The 19837-nt window shown below is 38.9% G+C and overlaps 4 protein-coding genes across 7 annotated transcripts; 1 reads left to right on the top strand and 3 right to left on the bottom strand.

The window, feature by feature from the left end:
• Positions 1–68: 68 nt before the first annotated feature.
• LOC113542476 (putative uncharacterized protein BRD3OS) lies at positions 69–1825 on the bottom strand. The gene has a single exon (XM_026940046.3). The coding sequence runs from the start codon at positions 502–504 to the stop codon at positions 259–261; it is 246 nt and encodes an 81-aa protein (XP_026795847.3). The 5' UTR covers positions 505–1825; the 3' UTR covers positions 69–258.
• Positions 1826–1958: 133 nt separating this feature from the next.
• On the bottom strand, positions 1959–3699 carry edf1 (endothelial differentiation-related factor 1). 2 transcript variants are annotated; one of them, XM_026939613.3, is made up of 5 exons: positions 3455–3693; positions 3168–3219; positions 2693–2853; positions 2429–2522; positions 1959–2324 (listed from the first exon to the last, which is right to left on the bottom strand). In XM_026939613.3, exons 1-5 carry the CDS (start codon positions 3527–3529, stop codon positions 2263–2265), a joined length of 444 nt encoding a protein of 147 aa, XP_026795414.1. In that variant the 5' UTR covers positions 3530–3693; the 3' UTR covers positions 1959–2262. The 2 variants fall into 2 exon arrangements, with proteins under 2 accessions (XP_026795414.1, XP_053084845.1); XM_053228870.1 differs by lacking the exon at positions 2429–2522 and having other exon boundaries at positions 3455–3699.
• A 1808-nt stretch (positions 3700–5507) lies between these two features.
• Positions 5508–8481, bottom strand: plpp7a (phospholipid phosphatase 7a (inactive)). The gene is made up of 2 exons (XM_026939667.3): positions 7786–8481; positions 5508–6645 (listed from the first exon to the last, which is right to left on the bottom strand). Exons 1-2 carry the CDS (start codon positions 8255–8257, stop codon positions 6257–6259), a joined length of 861 nt encoding a protein of 286 aa, XP_026795468.1. The 5' UTR covers positions 8258–8481; the 3' UTR covers positions 5508–6256.
• A 1811-nt stretch (positions 8482–10292) lies between these two features.
• Positions 10293–14057, top strand: fam78aa (family with sequence similarity 78 member Aa). Of its 3 annotated transcripts, none has more exons than XM_026939677.3 (3): positions 10293–10675; positions 11275–11388; positions 12135–14057. In XM_026939677.3, the coding sequence occupies exons 1-3, from the start codon at positions 10647–10649 to the stop codon at positions 12661–12663; spliced, it is 672 nt and encodes a 223-aa protein (XP_026795478.1). In that variant the 5' UTR covers positions 10293–10646; the 3' UTR covers positions 12664–14057. The 3 variants fall into 3 exon arrangements, with proteins under 3 accessions (XP_026795478.1, XP_026795477.1, XP_053084844.1); XM_026939676.3 differs by having other exon boundaries at positions 11100–11388; XM_053228869.1 differs by having other exon boundaries at positions 10295–10675; positions 11247–11388.
• Positions 14058–19837: the final 5780 nt, after the last annotated feature.

Raw genomic sequence — 19837 nt, 5'->3', positions numbered from 1 at the left:
ACTGCATCACAGAGGTGTGTATTAAACCACTCAGGCTTTTCAGTTGATGAACCAATCCTATCAGGGCTTTTGTTTGTTTTGGTTTGGTTTTTTTTGTATGCCACCTGAGAGTCTCAGAAATATCATCAGACATGAGGAACATACATTTCATATTAAATTTCTAGTTGCGTCCAACTATTTCCAAGACAGTATCAGAAGCTGCCATGAGACTTGGTCGCTCTGTCTATAAATAAGGACTGTTATAATCCCGTGACACTGTTACATGACAGAACATATGCGGGAGCCGCTCTGGGGCTCGTGTAACGCGCTCTTGTCCCGCACCACCACGGCCTGGTTGCCGTACTGACTGTACCAGGCGCTGCGGCTGCGCGTCAGGTAGTTGGTCGGTGTTTTCTCAAGCTCCAGCTGCTGCTGCTGCCAAATGAGCAGCGAAGTGTCTCTGTACCGGAGCCGAGCGAACCCCTCCGACATGGCCTTCTCGGCCAGAGGAACTCTCTCTGTCATGATGCCCAGTGCTGGTGAGGGAAGGACGGGTCTGTGGTGAGAGGTGACTGTAGGACATGTCAGAGCGCTCCTCGCTTTAAAAACACAGCCAGGGTCAATCAGTGCTACCGTCGGTGCTTTAATCAAATACAGCCGCTTCGTAAACAAACAGCTGTTAATCCATATAAATGCACCCGCACTGCGTTTTGCCGTGTAAACTAATGCTGTAGTTACATGCTAACGTTAGCTTGTTTATCCAGCTCCGTATGCATTAAACTCGATGCAGTGAGTCCGGAACGGCAGGTTTCAGCCCGAAATAAGCTCCACTGCTCGGCTCCTGGAGAAGGGATTTACGTATGACGGTTTTATAGACAGTCTCCGCTTATTAACTCCATGTTTTGAAAGTGAAAGGCTGACAGCATTGATAATCCAGCAAAGCAACGCCAAGTGCTGCCTGTGGCAACAGTGTCCCTCTCGGCTTGGGTCCGTCTGAAACATCGAGTCCGATTTATAGTTCCGGGACTTTGTACTTTGTAGAGCAATTTTTTTGGCCACTCGGAGTGAATTCCTTCCAACTGCCAGTGTTTATATGTATCCTAAACTGGACACTCGATAGACAATCCTCAGTTATGTAATGCTTTTATTTATTCTCTAATGTTACCAATATGTTACAGTTTTCACTCTGTGCATGTGAATGTCTGGCGAATATTAAACGCTGAACCGAGGTCAGTTACGGTTAGTTTGAATCCAACCTTAAATTTATTTTTTAACTAGATTAAAATCTAACATGAGCTGTATTTTCTTGCGTGACTCAAACACGCATGCGCAGAACGACAGGCTGATTCCAACAGAGAAAGTAAACAGACACAGGCGTTTACATGGCTAGTCCTCTTCTATTTCACGGATTATTAAAATGATTATCCACCTCGTTCAATCGGATAGAAATTTCATTCGGATTGGTCTCAGTCGGTTTACTTTAATCCGATCGAGGTGTTTGCGTGAATATTTTCTATTCCTACTGAGCTATCAGGCGGATTATTAACAGATTATTAGGCTGCATGTAAACGGAGTAAGTGTGAATGCTGTAGTAGGAACTGGCTGGTAAACGACATCAAAATACACCAAATAAGAATGTGTGAAAGGCTACCTACAAAATATTATAACCAAAATATGTCCAAATACTTTTTTGCAGTCATTCATCAATACTGCACTTTTGGCCTCTGTTTATTTGCAGTTAATGCCTCCATTAGTAAGAGCAACATGTTTTATTAGAAACTGGCACTAGTGCTGTGAAGGCATGAGTGCAATAAATACACAACTCTCCATGCCTAGTTTTCAAATCACATGAAGATTTTGCCATCATTATCTGAAACAACCAATTCAAATCAAATTGTGTCAAACCAGAACCGAGTAATTTATTTCAATGTTTCAATTTTACGTTTGTAAAATGTTAAACAAACCGACACGTAGGGAGATTAAATCAAATGCCAAAATTTATTTAAACTTCAAGGCAAGCATAAAATTATGTAAATGTACACAACAGGAGACACTTCAGTCTGTCCAAATTAAAGGGAAAAAAAGACCAGTATTATGTAAGAAAAGATGCTTTCATTTCATTATATTGTCAGTGAATTGACATTTGGTCCACCACTTAAATAAGCAGTTTTATTACTGTTTTAAAGGGAATTAATGAGGCAGCAGCATGTGGAAACGGACTGTAAGGCCAGAATAGTCTGAGGGATTCTGCATGCTAAGTGGTGGATTTCGAGGATTTTTTGTTCATTTCTTCTTGGGCCCTGGGTCGAGGGGCTGCCCAATTTCCCTTCCACGCAGTTTAAGTCCTGCAAATCACCAGAATACAGTGGAAACACAGTGGACACATACATCAGGCTTCTAGAAACAAAATATCAAAGCTTTCAAAAGAATAAAAAATGTGAAATCGTACCGATAGCTCTCTCAATCTTTCCCATTACTTGATTATTGGGGATGGCTTTTCCTGATTCATAATCTGCAATTACTTGTGGCTTCTCATTAATTTTCTGAAGAAAACACAACATTCATATCATCCCTATCATGATGTACTAGTAGTAAACTCCAGTTAAATTATATCTTGGTCAATGATTAACTCATAGCACAAAAACAACCCTCATTAATTTGTCAGTGAATTGCTTCCTGAAAGACGTGTATGATTTTCTACAGCAGTACTTACTGTGGCCAGGTCCTTCTGGGTTAAGCCTTTGTTTTGCCGGCCCTGCTGTATGACTTTGCCCACCTCCAGAGGTACGCGCTCGTGATGGAGCTCCTCTGTTTCTCTGTCCAGTTTGGCTGTGTTTTTAGTTACAACATGCTGTTTATTCTGACCTGCAGCCCCTGCAAAGAAAAGCAACACACAGTAACACAAAGATCCCACACACTGCACACACCGACACTTAAAAAAACCCCACAGACAATATTCGATATTCAAAAATATGTATATGAACAGAGTCTGACACCCAACAGCACAACAGGACATTTTGGAGAGAATTTCTGACGTCAGAGTGACGTGTCTCTCTCAGGAGTCTGTTTTATTATGTGTCTCAAAAATGCAAAAGACAATGACGTCATCTGGTTTGGGAGCACACAATAAAGTTTGCAACCCTAGTCGAGGAAGAACACAGGACTCAGGTGAAAGTCAGGTGTCTTACACTTCTTTGTAGTTTCCACCTCCGCTCCTCGTCTCTGGGCTGCAGTTACTGCCTGCAAACAAATATTTCATCAGACACACACTCAGCTCAGTTAGCTCACTAGCTAAACAGAAAACAGAGTCAGGCTAAAGAGTCGCGCCTAGCTAGTGATCTTTCTTTAAATCATGTCGGCTAAACAATACACATGGATATATACAATACTATAAAAACCGGCAGTTTGTTGGTAATTATCTGCCACAGTAAGCGTGCTGACCTGCTAGCTGTAACATTAACGTTAGCATATGAACCTGTTTGGATTTGGCCTGCGACGCGGATCCTTTCTTCCTCAGCACGGTCACTGTATCCCAGTCACTCTCAGCCATATTCCCTCGGAGCTTCTTTGGTTTTATAACAGATTGCGCGACTTATCTAGAGTTACTACAGCGCCCAACTCCTGCTAACTACTGTTTCAGAGTAAGAGTTGACTTTCTTTGGTCTCACTCGCTTCACGTTGCAAGCCGGAAGTGCGGAAGTTACGTCACTGCGTAAATCAAGCTTCAGCTGAGTTGCCTGTATAGGCTGTATCCCAAATCACAGCAGTATGCCTCACAGCACACTATTATGACTATATATGACGTACTGCACACTAGTTGTAGACAGTAATTAATATTTTTTTGGCACGTATGCCTTTTCGACTAGACAGGTCTAAACCTCACTGGCTCCTTTCTTTCTCTGTAAAAGCACTCTAAAATACAACAACACCTTCAGTGAGCTGTGTAGTGCATTACATGGCCAGTAGGAAGCTATTTGTGTTCCACTTTGTGAGAATTATTTTTCATGTGCTCAGCTCTATTCTCTCAGGGTTTGTACAGGGATTCAGCCGGATCATACAACAAAAGCCTGCGCTTCAGTTAACACACTTTCTGTCCAAAATGGCCCCCTAGTATCTATTCCCTAAAACAGTAAAGCTCATCATGGATGTCTGTCTCCTAGACTTCATCATTTGGACGCAGCTACATTGCAATATAATGTGGGATTTCAGAAATATTCCAGAAACTCTCCTCTGTAGCAAAACATAACTAAATTACACTGCTAGCTAGCTTCTCCACATAGACAGCTGTGCCTAGATCATTACGTTTTCTCTTCACAGATATCAAGCTTGCTGAACTGTCAACAGATAACATAAGGTACAACCCCAAAGTTGATTAATTTACACTAACAGCACATCCTGAAGTGTTTAATTCCTCATATACCACAACAGTTTGGCCAAGATCACAATTTTTTAAAATTTATTAAAGAAAGACACACTGTGCCAAGTTCATTCCTGTTATCAGTTATGTTATAGTAGCTATAAAGAGTCATTCATTCATCAGTCTCATCTTCACTCCCCTGACGTAAAGAAAAACGCAGCTATTGAGCTTGTCTGTGCTGAAGACTCTCCTATAGCAGAAGACTTACTGACTTGCAACACACTACCCATGACTCCTTCCATACGCCTTACATAAATGTTTCAGTACATAAAACTTCACCATATAATTAAAGTTCACCATGTATGATTTGAATTACAGGTGGCACTGTTGTCAGAGCTGCTGTTATAGAAAATTAATCTACACCTTCTAACCAATCAGATTTGAGAATTCAACAGCACAGTGCTATAAATGTCACTTTTAAGAACCTCACCAACCTTTGTTTTATATTTCTTTGGAGAGGTAAAATCTTAATTAGTCTCTTTAATTACACTTCCAAGCCCTCTCTTAATTCACAGTCTGAAATACTGCTTTGCTTTTTTCTTTGGACTACCTATTACACTCCCACTATCTAGTGATTCTGTTCATTGTCTCTGACAGTGTAGTGAATAGTGCTCAGTGATATTCTCCAGCTGGTTGAAATAACATGGAGTGAGGACTTGTATTTATAGCCTGCTGAGTCAGAGTTCAGCACCACTAGTGTTACCTGATAACTGCTATAGAGAGGAAACAGAGTGACAAAGACAGCTGTGAAATCCTCAGCACTGCTACAAAAGTTAGTGACTGTCAGCTAATCACAGGAGACAATTTTTCTCCCTTTCTATGTGCACATGACAGGGTTTTGTATTAACTGGATATAATTAGAACACAACAATAAGACATAGTTATAAGGAAGTATAGAGATAATATATAATAGGCTAACACTTTGGCATTGTTGACAGTTGTTCTGTATTTTAAATTAAATTAAATTAAATTAAATTAAATTAAATTAAATTAAATTAAATTAAATTAAATTAAATTAAATTAAATACTTTATTGCATTATTAATTATTGGGTGGTGTTGTCCCACTTGTAAGTTTGGACTTTATAAAATGACAGCCAATGATAACATGCAGATGGTTGCATCCCAAACTTTATTCAAAAAAGACAGTGGTTGTATAATTATTTATACTGAAACAATGCATTATGTTTTCACCATAAAATACTCTTCTGGATTTATCAAACATTCTTGCATACTTTAGGATCATAAGTAAACAATATAAAGGTCTCTCTCTCTCTCTCTCTCTCTCTCTCTCTCTTTATATAAACACACAGTATAATGCTTCTGTCAAATCCTTATAGTAAATCATACGTCTTACAGGTATGTTCAACAGCTCCAGTAATGTGCATTACATGTGTAGACTTTTTTTTCCAAAAGCAAGCTTTTTTCCTTTTACTGCCAATATTTGAAGTTTTGTTCTAAAATGATATCCAATTCCAGATAAAACAGATTTTATATGACACTGTATATTGCTGTTGCAAAAATCCCTGAGCAAACATTCTCTCACTCAGAACAGCAATAACACAAAACAAAAAAGCAAAGCAAATCATCATATTGATTGCAAGTAGATGTTTTTGCCTTATAACCATGCAAAACAGTAGAATTCATTGCATGGAGCTTGCTATGTTTACATCAAATTTCCAGCCTGTGTGCATCCCTAATGCCTCCAGAGTATAAAATGTTTAAAGTAGTTTCAAAACTACTTTAGATTCTCTCCAAATATGCACAAATGCACAAATGCAATATCGCTATAACTCTGCAGTACAGGCACTGGGCCAACAGATTTTAGCCTGATTAAAAGGCTGCAGGTAATCACACATTGATCAATACAGGGGGCTCCAGTTAAGTGTCCCAATAGAGATTAAAGCCTGACACGTGCTGGAAGACAACCACACCATCTCCACTAGACTGTAATGGAGAAATCCTAAAGCAAAGCCACATCCTACGTCTGTGAGGTGGTGGCGACCCAGCAGTACACGTGACATACCCACCAGCACAGCCCACAGAACAAGCAAAATGCGCAAAGGAACTGCAAGAACCAAGTGTGCTAACAAGAACTTAGACACCATGACTGCCCGGCTCGCATGGGCTGCTGGGAAGGAGTAGGTGTCCATGGCCAGGTAGTCAAAGAAACTGGGGGGCATCTCCCAGGGTCCTTTGCGTTTCACCAACTTCTGCATTCCTGCCACCGTCATCACATCCAATAAGAGAGCTGGAAGTGAAAAGAGAAGTTTGGTACATATTCATTATCACATGTGCAGACAGCACTAATGGGAGTCTAATTTTAACACAGAATATGAAATTATTTCTGGGGTAAATCCAATTGGGGAAAAGTGTCAACAGAAAGAAATTATACTAAGTAGAACATAAAGCTCTTGACTGTTGGTAATATGTCAGCTGAGAAATCAGCACAATAAACCAAGGAGCAGGTTACAAGGCTCTCTCTCTCCCTCTCTCTGTCCCTTCTATATTCCCATATCTACTGACCCACAAACCTAACAGCATCCTCAAAACCTCCTTTATTATGTATGCTATAAACTGTCTTGTTTTTGTTGTTGTTGTTGTTGATTTTGTGACTATGATGCTTATCCGTGATGTGATTATCTAATACAAATTGATACAATGCAAATTAATCTCCAATACAACTAATGCTTAGTTATCTTTTTGGTGTTTTACTGGTCCATAATTCATCTGCTGCCAGAGGCTTACTGAAGATGAATGACTGAGTGATTGAATGAATGAATATTTCTTGGTCTATTCATGGCGTTACTTAATTGCTTTAATTCTGCATAAAATGGATGTTCATTACTACTCTGATTCGATTCTTTCGATCTATCCCTTTTAGTGAATCGAATTATTTGAGTTTTGATTCGTTTGATTCAGGACTCGCAGTGGACATCCAGAAATCTGTTTAGTGAATCTAAAAAGTAGCGTATTGCTTGCTTATCCTCTCAGAAGTTGATGTCAATTACATCTACTCTGAAGAATCACTCGGAAGACATCACGGTGTGCAGGTTTTAAAACTGTATGTTTTGCATGTTCGCTCGTGCTTGTGAATCGACACGGCTCACTCAAAAGAGTCGGTCGTACAGAATCGATTCACGCTGAACGGTCCATCAGCAGTGAGCAGCAGTGTATTAGATGTCCATCTTAAGTGCGCATGTTTAGCACGAGTGTAGCTACTGGTTAAAGGATGTCAGAGTTAATTACTGTTCATAGCAAAATCCCCGATGTCGAATTAACACGATGTTTATTTGACTCATTCAGCGTTCATTTGTTTCCAGCCGGTCACAAATGAGCACTGCAGCTGTTCATTCAACACCGTGGGGTTTTGCCGGGCTGTAAAACTCACCAAGCAGCAAATTGATTAAAACCTCCTGGCCAGCTAGTGTGTTGCTCCTGGTGAGACACACCAGCGTGCCGATGATCCACGGGATGCCGTGGCCGGTGAGCGCGAGCAGTTTGACCATGGCGCGCGCGCTGCCCCATGACGATGTCGCGTGCGCGCACACGCCGAGTCGCTTTGACATGCAGATATCTATGGCCAGCAGAGAGTTCATCGCGATGCCCTTGAAGGACGGGTTGAGCTGCATGCAGTCCTCCTCCGGGAGCTCTTTTCTGTCCTTGCTGCTGTCTCCCGGCTCTTGCTGCGCGCTGCTTCCGCCGCTCGCGTGTGCGAACTGCGGCGGTTTGTGCGACGGCCTCCGCGCACGAGCTTCGGCATTACTGCTGCTCCTCAGCGGCTGCTGGAGAGACATGAACTCCGCTCTGTTCAGCACGTTGTTCCGCTCTCTCGCCCTAGATCTAGTTTGGCTCGTAGGCATTCTGATCTCCTAGGCCAGGGTTTAGCGTAGACTCCAGTGTTTGTTTTGTCTGAGTGTCTGATTATTTTGTGCAGAGTGGCCAGGTAACCGGTCCACCATGTCCATGCCCAGATCGTGTGTTGCCCTGTTGTAACTCTTGCGAGTTCTATTCCAGTCTATTCCTATAAATAGACACGCCAACTGACTGGCTTCATGAAATGCACCCACATAGCGGTTTCATACTGTGCTCACAGCCAGCGAAGGGTGTTTTACATTTACATTTACACCACCTAGCTCTTCTGTGCAAACGAATAATAATAATAAAAAACTTTACAAGTATCTCCAAAAGTGTGCAACAGTCCACTGCTAACAAAATATTCAGATACTTTGTTACCTATTTTTTATTTTTATTGAATAGTAAATCTACTGCTTGACGAGATTTCAATACAGTCAGATTGTTTAGAGTTAGTTTAGGTAGTGTTGGACAAAAGTAGCTTGTGTTTATTTATTTAAGTCACCGTAGTGAGAACGTGTGGTTGAAGTCACATGACCTTATGGCTGTGACGTCACAGTGGGGGCCGGGGCAAGATGCTGTATACATGACATGCAAATGCAGTAAAAGATGTTTTTAAAAAGATAAAAAAAAAAAAAAAAAAGTTTGTTCTTCTAGGGAAAGCCGTAAATATTTTATGTAGAACTCTTAGAGAAAAAAAACATTAACTATCCAAATAAACCATAAGGAACCTTTTTAAAGAGTGTTTCTCTAAATGAATCCTGTAAAGTGCATTCTGGTTAGTTAGCGTTAGTGTTGGATATAGACCTAAGAGTGAGTGGGAGGAGTGGTAGTGCTGCAGGTAGCTTTGCTGCCTCACAGCTCCAGGGTTCCCTGTTTGCTGCTGAGCTCCACTTACTGTCTGTGTGGAGTTTCTGTGCATGTTCTCCCTGTGTCTGTGTCAGTTTCCTCCAGGTTCTCTGGTTTCCTCCCAAAAACATGCAAGTAGGTGGATTGGCTATGCTAAGATTCCCCTTGGTGTGAATGAGTCTGAGTGTGAGTGTAGGTGTTCATGGTGTCCCTAGATGGATTGGAGTCCCATACAGGGTGTATTCCTGCTTCATGCCTTGTGTTCCTGGGATAGATGCTGGATCCAACTCAACCCTGACCAGGATAAAGCTGTTACTGAAGATGAATAAATGAATGGATTAAAAAAATACATATAGCTTGTAAATATCAACATAGATTTGTGTTTTCCTTCTAACACCACAAATTCATCTCATGAAGGTGTTGGTAATCACCTGACAAGTAGAATCAGGAGTGATAAATGTAGTAGAATATTAAACCCCTTAGTGCTATGCCTCTCCTGCCTTTAGACAGGCTAACCTGTAGACTATATAGTGCTCCCCAAGGGACACAAACGGCTCATCAGTGACAGGAACTGGTCTTCACTCCACATAACACTTGATAGAACTTACTGTACACAGGACTGGCCTCGGTATATTCTCACCAGTGGGCACAAGGTGGGAATACACCCTGCTGTAACAGTCCAACTTTAACAATAGACCCCAATATCTGTTCAAAGACAAAGTCAACTGTGGCAAGAATAATAACAAGCCAAAGAGTAGAACCCAGTGATACTGCAGATTGAACAGTAACATAAAATTAGTCTTAATAGGGAGGAATGGGGCATGAGCATTATATTCAGCATCTTTGAATCCACTTTCTCACGCCCCTGAAAAGACAGGAATAGGAAATAGGCTCTGGATCCACCAACCCTGTCCAGGATAAAGTAGTTAATGAAGATGAACCAATAAAATTGTACAGTGTGAGTACAATTTCCATTTTTTCATCCAGAAACAATGGAGAATGCAAACTATTCTGTCTTGGCTTATCTTTATGCTTTATGCTTTATCCATTAAGACTGTATGATTATAATTAACCTCAATAATAAAGTGTTGCTTTGCCATAATTTACTGTCTTTAAAACTACATTACCCAGGATGCAGGGGGGCCTTCAGAAGGGAAGGGAAGTCTAATCTAAGCCGCTTGAGCGAGAGAGAGAGAGAGAGAGAGAGAGAGAAATAAAGCCTGACAGCTGAAGGGTTTCGTTACACGCCAGGGAACGTGCCGAGCCTTTAATAGCACAAGCGCGAAATGAAGTAGCGCGACTTGCAGTTTAACTCCCTCAGCCATCCCGAGGGAAACAGCAGAACATCTATTCACTGCCACTTCAGAAAGTGTCACTTTAACTTACAGCCCTGATGTCGAGCTCGGGCTCGAGCTGAACTGAGTGCATGGAGATTTGATTTCTTCTCGCCATCCCGTGGTGGAGGTTATTAAGGTGGAGAGCAGCGGAGTTCAGCGCCTCGTTCAGCACAGCACACTGCTGCTACTGCTATTAGTGCAACTGCTCTTCATGCATTGCTTGAGGACTCCGTGTAGCAGGTGTTACTTGGACTTTTGCACAACTTTTATTATTTATTATTTATTGGATGTACATCTGAGGTGACACCATGTCGACTTTGAATAGTATTCGAACATTATTTGAATGTTACTGCTGTAGTTTACAACATATTAATTAATAATGTGAAGTTAGTGGTGTTTTAATAATCCTTTTATAGATTGTTCTATTTACAGACATTACATTTTCATATCATATTACTGCCTTTTGGAGCCTACTGCAAAACTAGTTAGTGATTTTGACTCAGAAGTCTATATCTGATTGCGTGTACCTGTTGATCTAACATATTTGCTCTTAGAGGTACATATGCATATACACCTGCTACATAATGTTATTGGTAGTGCAAAGAGTATTAAGTCTATAACTAAAAATATGTATCCCTAATAATGTGAATGCTGCTTCTTTAAGACTGATGGATGCTAATAGACCTGACCGTCACCACCATGGGGTGCATGCAGAGTGCGGGCACACATTTTTACGAAAACATCAGAGTCCTCGAACTGAACACCTCTATCGATTCTAATCCTACTGTCATTGACGAATCATCCAATGTAGTACTGAGGTACCGTACACCCTACTTTAGAGCTGCTGCCCGTGTGCAGGTGCCACCAGTGGTCCGTAAAGAAATTTGGACTGTGGGCTGGATCCAGGCATGCAACCAAATGGATTTCTTCAATTACTATGGAGAAGAAGGAATGTACGTATTAAAAAGGCACCAATCTAACAATAATCAATTTATGTATAAATGAACACAGTTGTACCCCTATTAATCATAAATCCACAAAGACAAAGTATTTGGAATTCATTTAATGGGGACAGATCAAAATGACAAAACAGAATTAATAGCAATCGATAGTTCTTTAAAAAGGGGCTAAATAATCAATTGATTTCTACATAACTCTGTGTTTATATTTGATAAAGACAAAAATATGTTTTTTTAGGCAGCATGACGTTTCAGTGGGCATTAACAAGAATGGTTAGTCAGGATGTTAGTAATGTTTATGCACCAATTTCCTGGGATTGTTTCCTTAATGGGAGAAAAATTGAACACACCCCAAGCATTACAAAAGTAAGTATTTTTTAGCATGCTCATGTGTCAGCCAAATGCAGTCATTTTACTTTTTCAGAACAATGAGATGGACTTCCACAATAGATGACCTTGCTCCAAGTATTGCAGTAATTCATTTATGCAAAAGGATTACTCTATTTAGGAGTCTACTATTATATGTTTACCTCATATGGGACAATATACTTGATCATTTACAGTAAGTTTTAATTTTGAGACACTGTCTCGACTATGGTGGTTACTACAAACAATATAAAGAAAGCTAATCAAACAAAACATGGATAGCAACAACTAATGTGGAGACATTTTACTTTATAGAGAGTGTTTCAGTTTCAATTTAGAACTTCCATTTATTTGCGTAACTCTCACTTCTGTAGATCGAGCTGGGAGCTCCCTGAGCTGAGAGATGGACGCATCAAGGCCATCAGTGATTCAGATGGAGTGAACTACCCATGGTATGGCTGTACCACTGAGATGTACACCATCGTAGGACCCACCAAGAGGAGCACCACCCTCACTGTGAGCATGAACGACAACTTCTGCCCCAGTGTGACATGGAGCATCCCCACAGGCACCACCAGTGTCCCGCCACTTTTGAGCTCCATCCAGAGAGACCAGCGCTTCACCACCTGGCTGGTGGCCATGAACGAGGCCTCAGCTGAGATGGTACTGCTCAGGACCATTCGCTGGAGGATGCAGCTCGCTATTGAGGTGGATCCCAAGAAGCCCCTGGGACAGAGAGCTCGCCTCATGGATCATCTTGCTCAGGAACAGCCAGAGATCTTGGCTACAAATGAACCCATCCCACCCAATGCCTTGGTGAAACCCAATGCCAATGATGCTCAGGTGCTAATTTGGAGACCTAAAAGGGGGGAGTCGGTTGTGGTCATCCCCCCTAAGTATTGAATTGAGTGAAAAAAGCAAACACTTGAATGTTTTAGACTTGAATATTTTACCTCCTCCTTCTCACTGAACCTCAAGCAGTACATTTTTTATTTATTGATTTATTGATCTTTTGTTGGATGTTCAGAAATGAAAGCATGGCCTCAGATTAACAGCATTCTGCATTAATGTTATGCCATATGTTGAATTATTTCAGGAATGTTCAGAATTTTGCATGCATGCAGTTCTGTGAACAGGAATGAGTAGCCATGTCCACTTTATGTTAAATTTACAGAGATGAGTACGAAAAAAATATTTGTAATATTTTATTAGTGAGATGTGGCCTAAGATTTTAAAGCAGATGCATTATAGAGGATGCTGCCTTTGGACTTTAATTCATATAGTATGGAACAATGTTGAATTTATGAGCTGATGTGAAAAGCATCTGTGCAGTGGTGGGCAACTCACAGATCATACTCAGGTTAGTGCTGAATGGCATTTCAGGTTTTCAACAATGTTCATCTGTTTTTCTACCCAACTAGGATTTTGTTGTTTCACACATTGTCACAGATGTATAACAATGAGCATGCAAAAATGTAAGTGTGATTTTTTTGGTCAATATCAAAATCTGTGGGAAAAAAATTCTCAAAGACTTTTGATTGTCTGCATCACCTTCTATGTAAGATTTTTCTATACACATGATTCACTCTGTAGAGTTGTTGTTGTAGACAACAACATCTATAGAACAAAAATTCTTGATAATATAATGGCATCAACTTGTAAAAGGTTACCTCCAATTTCCAAAATCTAATTCTGAAAAACCTTTGATCATCTGCATCATATCCAATGTAAAATTAATATTCACAAGAATCACTCTGTGGCTATAGTTGTAGCATAGGAGACTCATCTCAGTGGGGACTGTGTGCCCTGATTCCAAACTGCTCATAGCTGCCCCAATTTTTACTCATGAACCATCTGCACAGATGTTAGAAAGCTGATAATCTTTGTTTGCCCTTTCCTTTTCATTTGTTCTATGACATACAGTATGTGTGTGCTCAGTACAGCATGGAGGGAACTCACTACTAAGAATATAGAAATCATTTCACAGTGAAAACCGGTTAATGTCATACTTTTTAAGTAAACAATTAAAAATATATAATATAAGAGAGGAATTGCGGAATTGGAAAAGTCTGTCTGGATATTGCAAATTCTAGGTGTTTTAGACGTGTTGTGGTCTCTTAGAGGTGGCCTCAAGGGACAGGAGCACCTCCACCTTTGGCTTCCATAAATTGTAAGTGGAGCAGCATTTCAGTTCTAGAGTTTATTTGAAAATGGACACAGTGCGATAATACTGTAAAAGATGCTGTAATTTTATTGGTAATATTAACAATAAATTGCTGTTTTATTTTTCTGCAGTATTTTACTAGTAAACACTATGCATTTTTATGTTTTATACATGTTTACATGTTTAGCACTGAGAGAGTCTACAGTAAATTACTAGAAAATGCAAACAACACCGGGAAGATTATTGATTTAATACTGAATAATATAGAAAATATTGTCACACTACCCCAGTCTGAAGCTATCTCAGATCATTACCTCATCTCTTTGAAAATGTGTCTTAGTCATAATATATGCACTTCACAGCACTACTGCATCAAATGTACATTCACATCAGCTACTACACAAAGTTTTATCAATAATCTCCCAGAGTTTTCAACCTCGATTGGATCACCGCCTGACCCCACAGACCTCGATCAAGCAACTGAATGCTTAGAGTCAATGTTCAGACCACCACAGGAGCACAAAAAACAACAGTAGTGATGACATTATGAATTTTTTCAATGACAAAAATTAAAATATTAGGTAAAAAAATTCAGACTATTAATTTAAATCCATTTTAATCTATTAATTTAAAACTGACTATATAACCACATCAGATAAGTGATTAGTATTCTTTACTCCTTTTTGAGAGACCGAAATAATTTCACTAATTTCCTCAACAAAATCATTAACCTCTGTACTAGATCCTTACCTACATAATTCTTCAAACACATACTACCGGAAACAATTAAAACTCTATTAATAATCAATTCTTCCCTTAGGAAGAATGGCTATGTATCTAAATTCTTTAAGCTATCAGTTGTCAACTGTGATTAAAAACCGTAATAACCGTGATTAAAAAACCTGACCTTACCTCCCATCAGCTGTCAAACTATAGGCCAATTGCAAACCTCCCATTTATCTACAAGATCCTAGAAAATGTTGTAGCACAGCAGTTATTTTCATTCTTACATAGGAGTAACATTCCTGTTATTCATGTCAGTCGGGATTTATGCCTCATCATAGTACTGAGACAGCTCTGGTTAAAGTGGTAAATTACCTACTACTGGCCTCAGAGCAGGGTTGTGCCTACTTGTTTGTGTTGCTTGATCTTAGTGCAGCTTTTGACACCACTGATCATATTATTCTCCTTGATACACTAGAAAATGTTGATAAGGGAACGGCCCTCTCCTGGCTCAGGTCTTATTTGACTGAACGTTATCAGTTTGTTGATGTAAATGGTGACCTCTCTATGCATATTTAAGTAAAGTATAGTGTTCCACAAGGGTCTGTTTTAGACTCTGTTTAACATTGTATTAGCTTCCATGCTGATGACACACAGTTGTATGCTTCAGCAAAGCCAGATGAGACTCCATCTTAGGAAAACTGAGGAGTGTGTAAAAGACATTAGACACTGGATGCTGAATAACTTCCTCCTACTTAATTCTGATAAGACAGAAGTACTTCTATTAGGAGGACAGACAGCTAGAAGCAAGCTTTCTGATTATATAGTAACTCTAGATGGCCATTCAGTTGCATCATGTGCAGCAGTAAAAGATCTTGGTATGATTATTGACTCCAGTCTCTCATTTGAAGCGCATGTAGATAATAATACTAGGATAGCCTTCTTTCATCTCAGAAATATTGCTAAAATAAGAAATATAGTAATGCAGAAAAACTCATGCTTCATGCTTTTGTTACCTCTAGGGTAGATTATTATAATGCTCTGCTGTCTGGATGTTAAAGTAGGTTAATAAACAAGCTCTAGTTAGTCCAGAATGCAGCAGCCAGAGCCCTTACTAGAACCAGAAGATATGAACACATCACCCCTATCTTATAGTGCCTGATCAAACTATTGGTCTTTTATGATCCTTTGATCAAAATGTGCAGACTTTTTGTTGGTGCCTTGAATGATGAAGGCTACAGCAGGGGCAGAGCCCCCAGTTATGGAACAACCTTCCAGTTAGTGTTCAGGATTCAGATACAGTCTTAGTCTTTAAGTCTAGGCTGAAACCCCATTTGTTTAGTTAATAGCTTTTCTCTTAGGTAAAGGCAAAAAATCTGGAGGTTTCATGGGCATAGATTGTTCTGGTAAACTGGGATGTTTGGATGTTGTCACCTCCCCAGTCTCATTGAACCATCTTAATGCCTCACTTCTGCTTGGAACCTTGTTCACCTGAATATCACTGCTGCTGCAGAGGAAGGCTCACATGGCTAGCCTAAAGATCACCATGGGATTACTGCAGATGGTACCACACAGTCACCCCAAAGATGGCTGTGGATGTTTTTCCTTGGATAGCCTAAAGACAGCAAGAACCGTCTACACTCTAGTCTTCATCACTGAACAGTTGATAACTTCAGTTTGATAAAAGAGACTTAAAGTTAAAACTCTAATAATGCTCCTGCTCAAGTTCCTTTCAGCACACTTAGCAGTGCTTGACTCTATAATATACAGTTATAGAAGAGTAATGATTTATATTCGCACTATCTGGTGTCACCCAGAAGAGGATGGGTTCCTTTTTGAGTCTGTTTCTTCTCAAGGTTTTTCCTCTTGTCATCTCAGGGTTTTTTTCCTTGGCACCATCACCTCTGGCTTGCTCCTTAGGTATAGTTTTAAACTTAAATTTTGATGTAAATTTTATATCCAGATTTCTGTAAAGCTGCTTTGTGTAAGTGTCCATTGTTAAGAGTGCTATACGTATAAATAAATGAAATTGAATTGAATTGAAATTGGCTGAAAGATTGTTGTCCATGGGTAATATTTCATTTCAGTTAAAAGTTGATGTTGAGACTCTGGTTGAAGCCTCAGGTTCTGAAAATCAGTAATGCTTATGATGAAATTTACAATATTTTACTGGCAACTGAGCCACCAGTTTATTACAATGTAGGTGATGATGATGATGATGATGATGATGATAATTTAAGAGTCACACTGCTTCGTAGAAAAATGATTTTTATGTATAAAATGTGGAAATTATTAACTGATGTATACATACATTTGATCATTATATGTGTTCAATTTGTTCATTTCATGTGGAAGCGTAAATTAGGTGCTTACCTCTGAAACAAATATCAATGTTGATAAATCTGTGCTAAAAGTGAAATCTCCTGAATCCCAGTTTAAAACATTTATTTATGTAAGATTCCTCCTAATTACAGGGAGGCTATGCAAAGTCTAATGTACACTAATATGGCCAAAAGTTTGTGGACACATGACCAATCACACCCATATGTGTATGTTGAACATCCCATTCCAGATTTTGTCCTCCCTTTGCTGTTATAATAACCTCCTCTCCTCTGGGAAGGCTTTCCACTAGATTCTGGAGTGTGGCTGTGGGGATTTACCAATTCAGCCATAACAGCATTAATGAGGTCAGGCGCTGATGTTGACTGAGGAGGCCTGGGGTGCAGTCAGCATTCCAATTCATCCCAAAGGTGTTCATTGGGGTTGACATCAGGGCTCTGAGCAGGCCATTCGATTTCTTCTGCACCAACCATGTCTTTATGGATCTCTTTGTGCATGAGGCATTGTCATGCTGGAACAGGTTTGGGACCCCTTACTTCCAAGGAAGAGAAATCTTAATGCTACAGTGTACAAAGACATTCTAGAGCTGTCAAACTTTCAATTCTGATTGGTAAGGAGGTGTTGATTAATCTTCTGTAACAGCCGCTCTGACAATAGTTCTGGTTGCAAAGCAAATTACAGGTTTATATTAATGTGCTCATTTTAATGCGCTATCATTTCTGTAGTAACAATTCAATCACAGGGACTTTTACATAAACAGATTAAAAATGATGCATAATCGTTGATATGGTGATGTTTTCCATTAGGAAACTTTTTGTCTACAGTGTCAGTGCTTTCCAACAGTGGGAAGTAAGGCTGTTCCTTTCTATTTTCTGTGAAAATCAATTTTCGTGAAAGTCTTTAAGACTGTAGGCTTTATGGTTTCTCTGTAACACGAGAAGCTGCATTCTTATTAACTTCAAGAGAGAGACCGGTTCAGTAATGACTGTCCAGAGCTACTATAATGTAAGCGATCACAGGAACTAACTTTTATGAACATTTTGTGAACATTCCACAACATTAAACTTAATTGTAAATGGATAAAAATTATGTGTCATTCTTTAATAAATGAAAAATTGTTATCAGTGGCAAATTGCTGCAGTGTAAGAGGAATGAAATGCTTCAAATTGTGCTGTTGTAGGAAAATATCAACTTTAGGGTGGTAAAAGAAACTCTTCTTCATGTCAGGTTGAATCACAATACCCATTGTCGATTATTTTCCTAAAATAACAAGTTCTGTCTGGTTTGTTCTTTACGTATGATATAATGATAAAACAACATTTTAAAGCCTATTTCTAGACATTTTACTGATGTCAAGCTTAAAATGGTCTTGTTCTATTGGCAGATAATTTTTCAATAAATTAAAAAAAATAGCTTGAAGTAAAGCAAAACTTTCTGCCAATAAAGCACGACCACTTCAGCATGAAAAAAAAGTCTATTAGTAGGTTTAATAATCTTTATTTTATTATAATAATAATATATATTTATTTTTATATATATATATATATATATATATATATATATATATATATATATATATATATATATATATATATATATATATATATATTTATTTTAGTGTAATCTCTTAAAGAGAACTATTAAATAAATTCACCTTAATTTAAATATTTTCAGTTGCTAGATATTTTTGATATTTTTGGCAGTGTTGAAAGAGAGCTTTATCCATAATGAGCTTCCTGACAGGTTATAGTAAAGATTCACATTATTAGAAGTATAAACCTAAAAATTATAAAATAGGGTCACTGTTTAGTTGGTCATGGGTGTTTAAATGCTGAGATGGCCTGGTGAATTATAGATGAGAATAGTGATTCTTTGTGCTCTTGGACTGTAACAGCCTTTAGGCCCACCTCCTTCTCCTTTCTCCCTCACTGTTGCTCTCTTTCTTTCTCTCTCTCTCTCTCTGTGCTTCAAACCTGCACCGCATAAAACCGACTCAGAATAAATACAGTAATATTGTCTGATAGCTAAAATGCCAGTAACTCATATAAGCTTTTCAGAATATCTGACTGCACACATGATCCCAGAGTGGAGGAAGCAGTATATTTGTTATGAGGTAAGCTGTAATACAATTCAATGTAATTCCACTTATTTTGGTTGTCAAAAAGATCAGCCAGACTTTTGAGTTTTTGGTTGCTTAAATGTTGTTACAGTGACTAATTAAACTATTTTTAGGAATTGAATTCCATTCTTACCAGGGAACACAGACAGCACATCTTATTTGATAGTAAGTAAAATTAAAAAGTGCATCCACAAAACTGTGAAAAATGTATTTCTTCCATTATGCAATAAATTGTTACAAGACTTACTCTGATAATAAGTCTTATTGCACTGATGACTAGAGTTATGCCATGTCCTCTCAAGAGATGACAAAGCTTTCAAAGCACAGTTTATGCTCCTTCAGAAAGACAATGCTATTATCTCATAAATTATTCTTAATGTAACAGAAAACCTCATAGCATTTATTATTGCACAAAACCTATTCTCACTATGGCAAAGACAATACAGGGGAAATGAATGATTAATGAACTTTCATAATTAAGTGCTTATCAGGGAAGAGAGTGGAATAGCTGGTAGGTTCATGTTATGGGTAATCATTTTTACAATATTGATGTTTTTCTTATATTAACCTCAGTGATAATATATTTATTTGCAGAACACAGTCATCATTTTCCAATATGTGAGGAGTTCCACAAAAAATGTGACACAGAGCTGAAGAAAGTGAACCTCTTCTTTTCAGGTAGCTCACAGAGAAAGTTCTAGGATTGTTTTTGGTTTGATATTTTTGTGTCA

The sequence above is a fragment of the Pangasianodon hypophthalmus genome, chromosome 24, assembly GCF_027358585.1.
Source record: "Pangasianodon hypophthalmus isolate fPanHyp1 chromosome 24, fPanHyp1.pri, whole genome shotgun sequence".
Classification (NCBI taxonomy): Eukaryota; Metazoa; Chordata; class Actinopteri; order Siluriformes; family Pangasiidae; genus Pangasianodon; species Pangasianodon hypophthalmus.
Note: the sequence above shows the minus strand (reverse complement) of the source record. Positions and strands in the feature narration are given on the sequence as shown.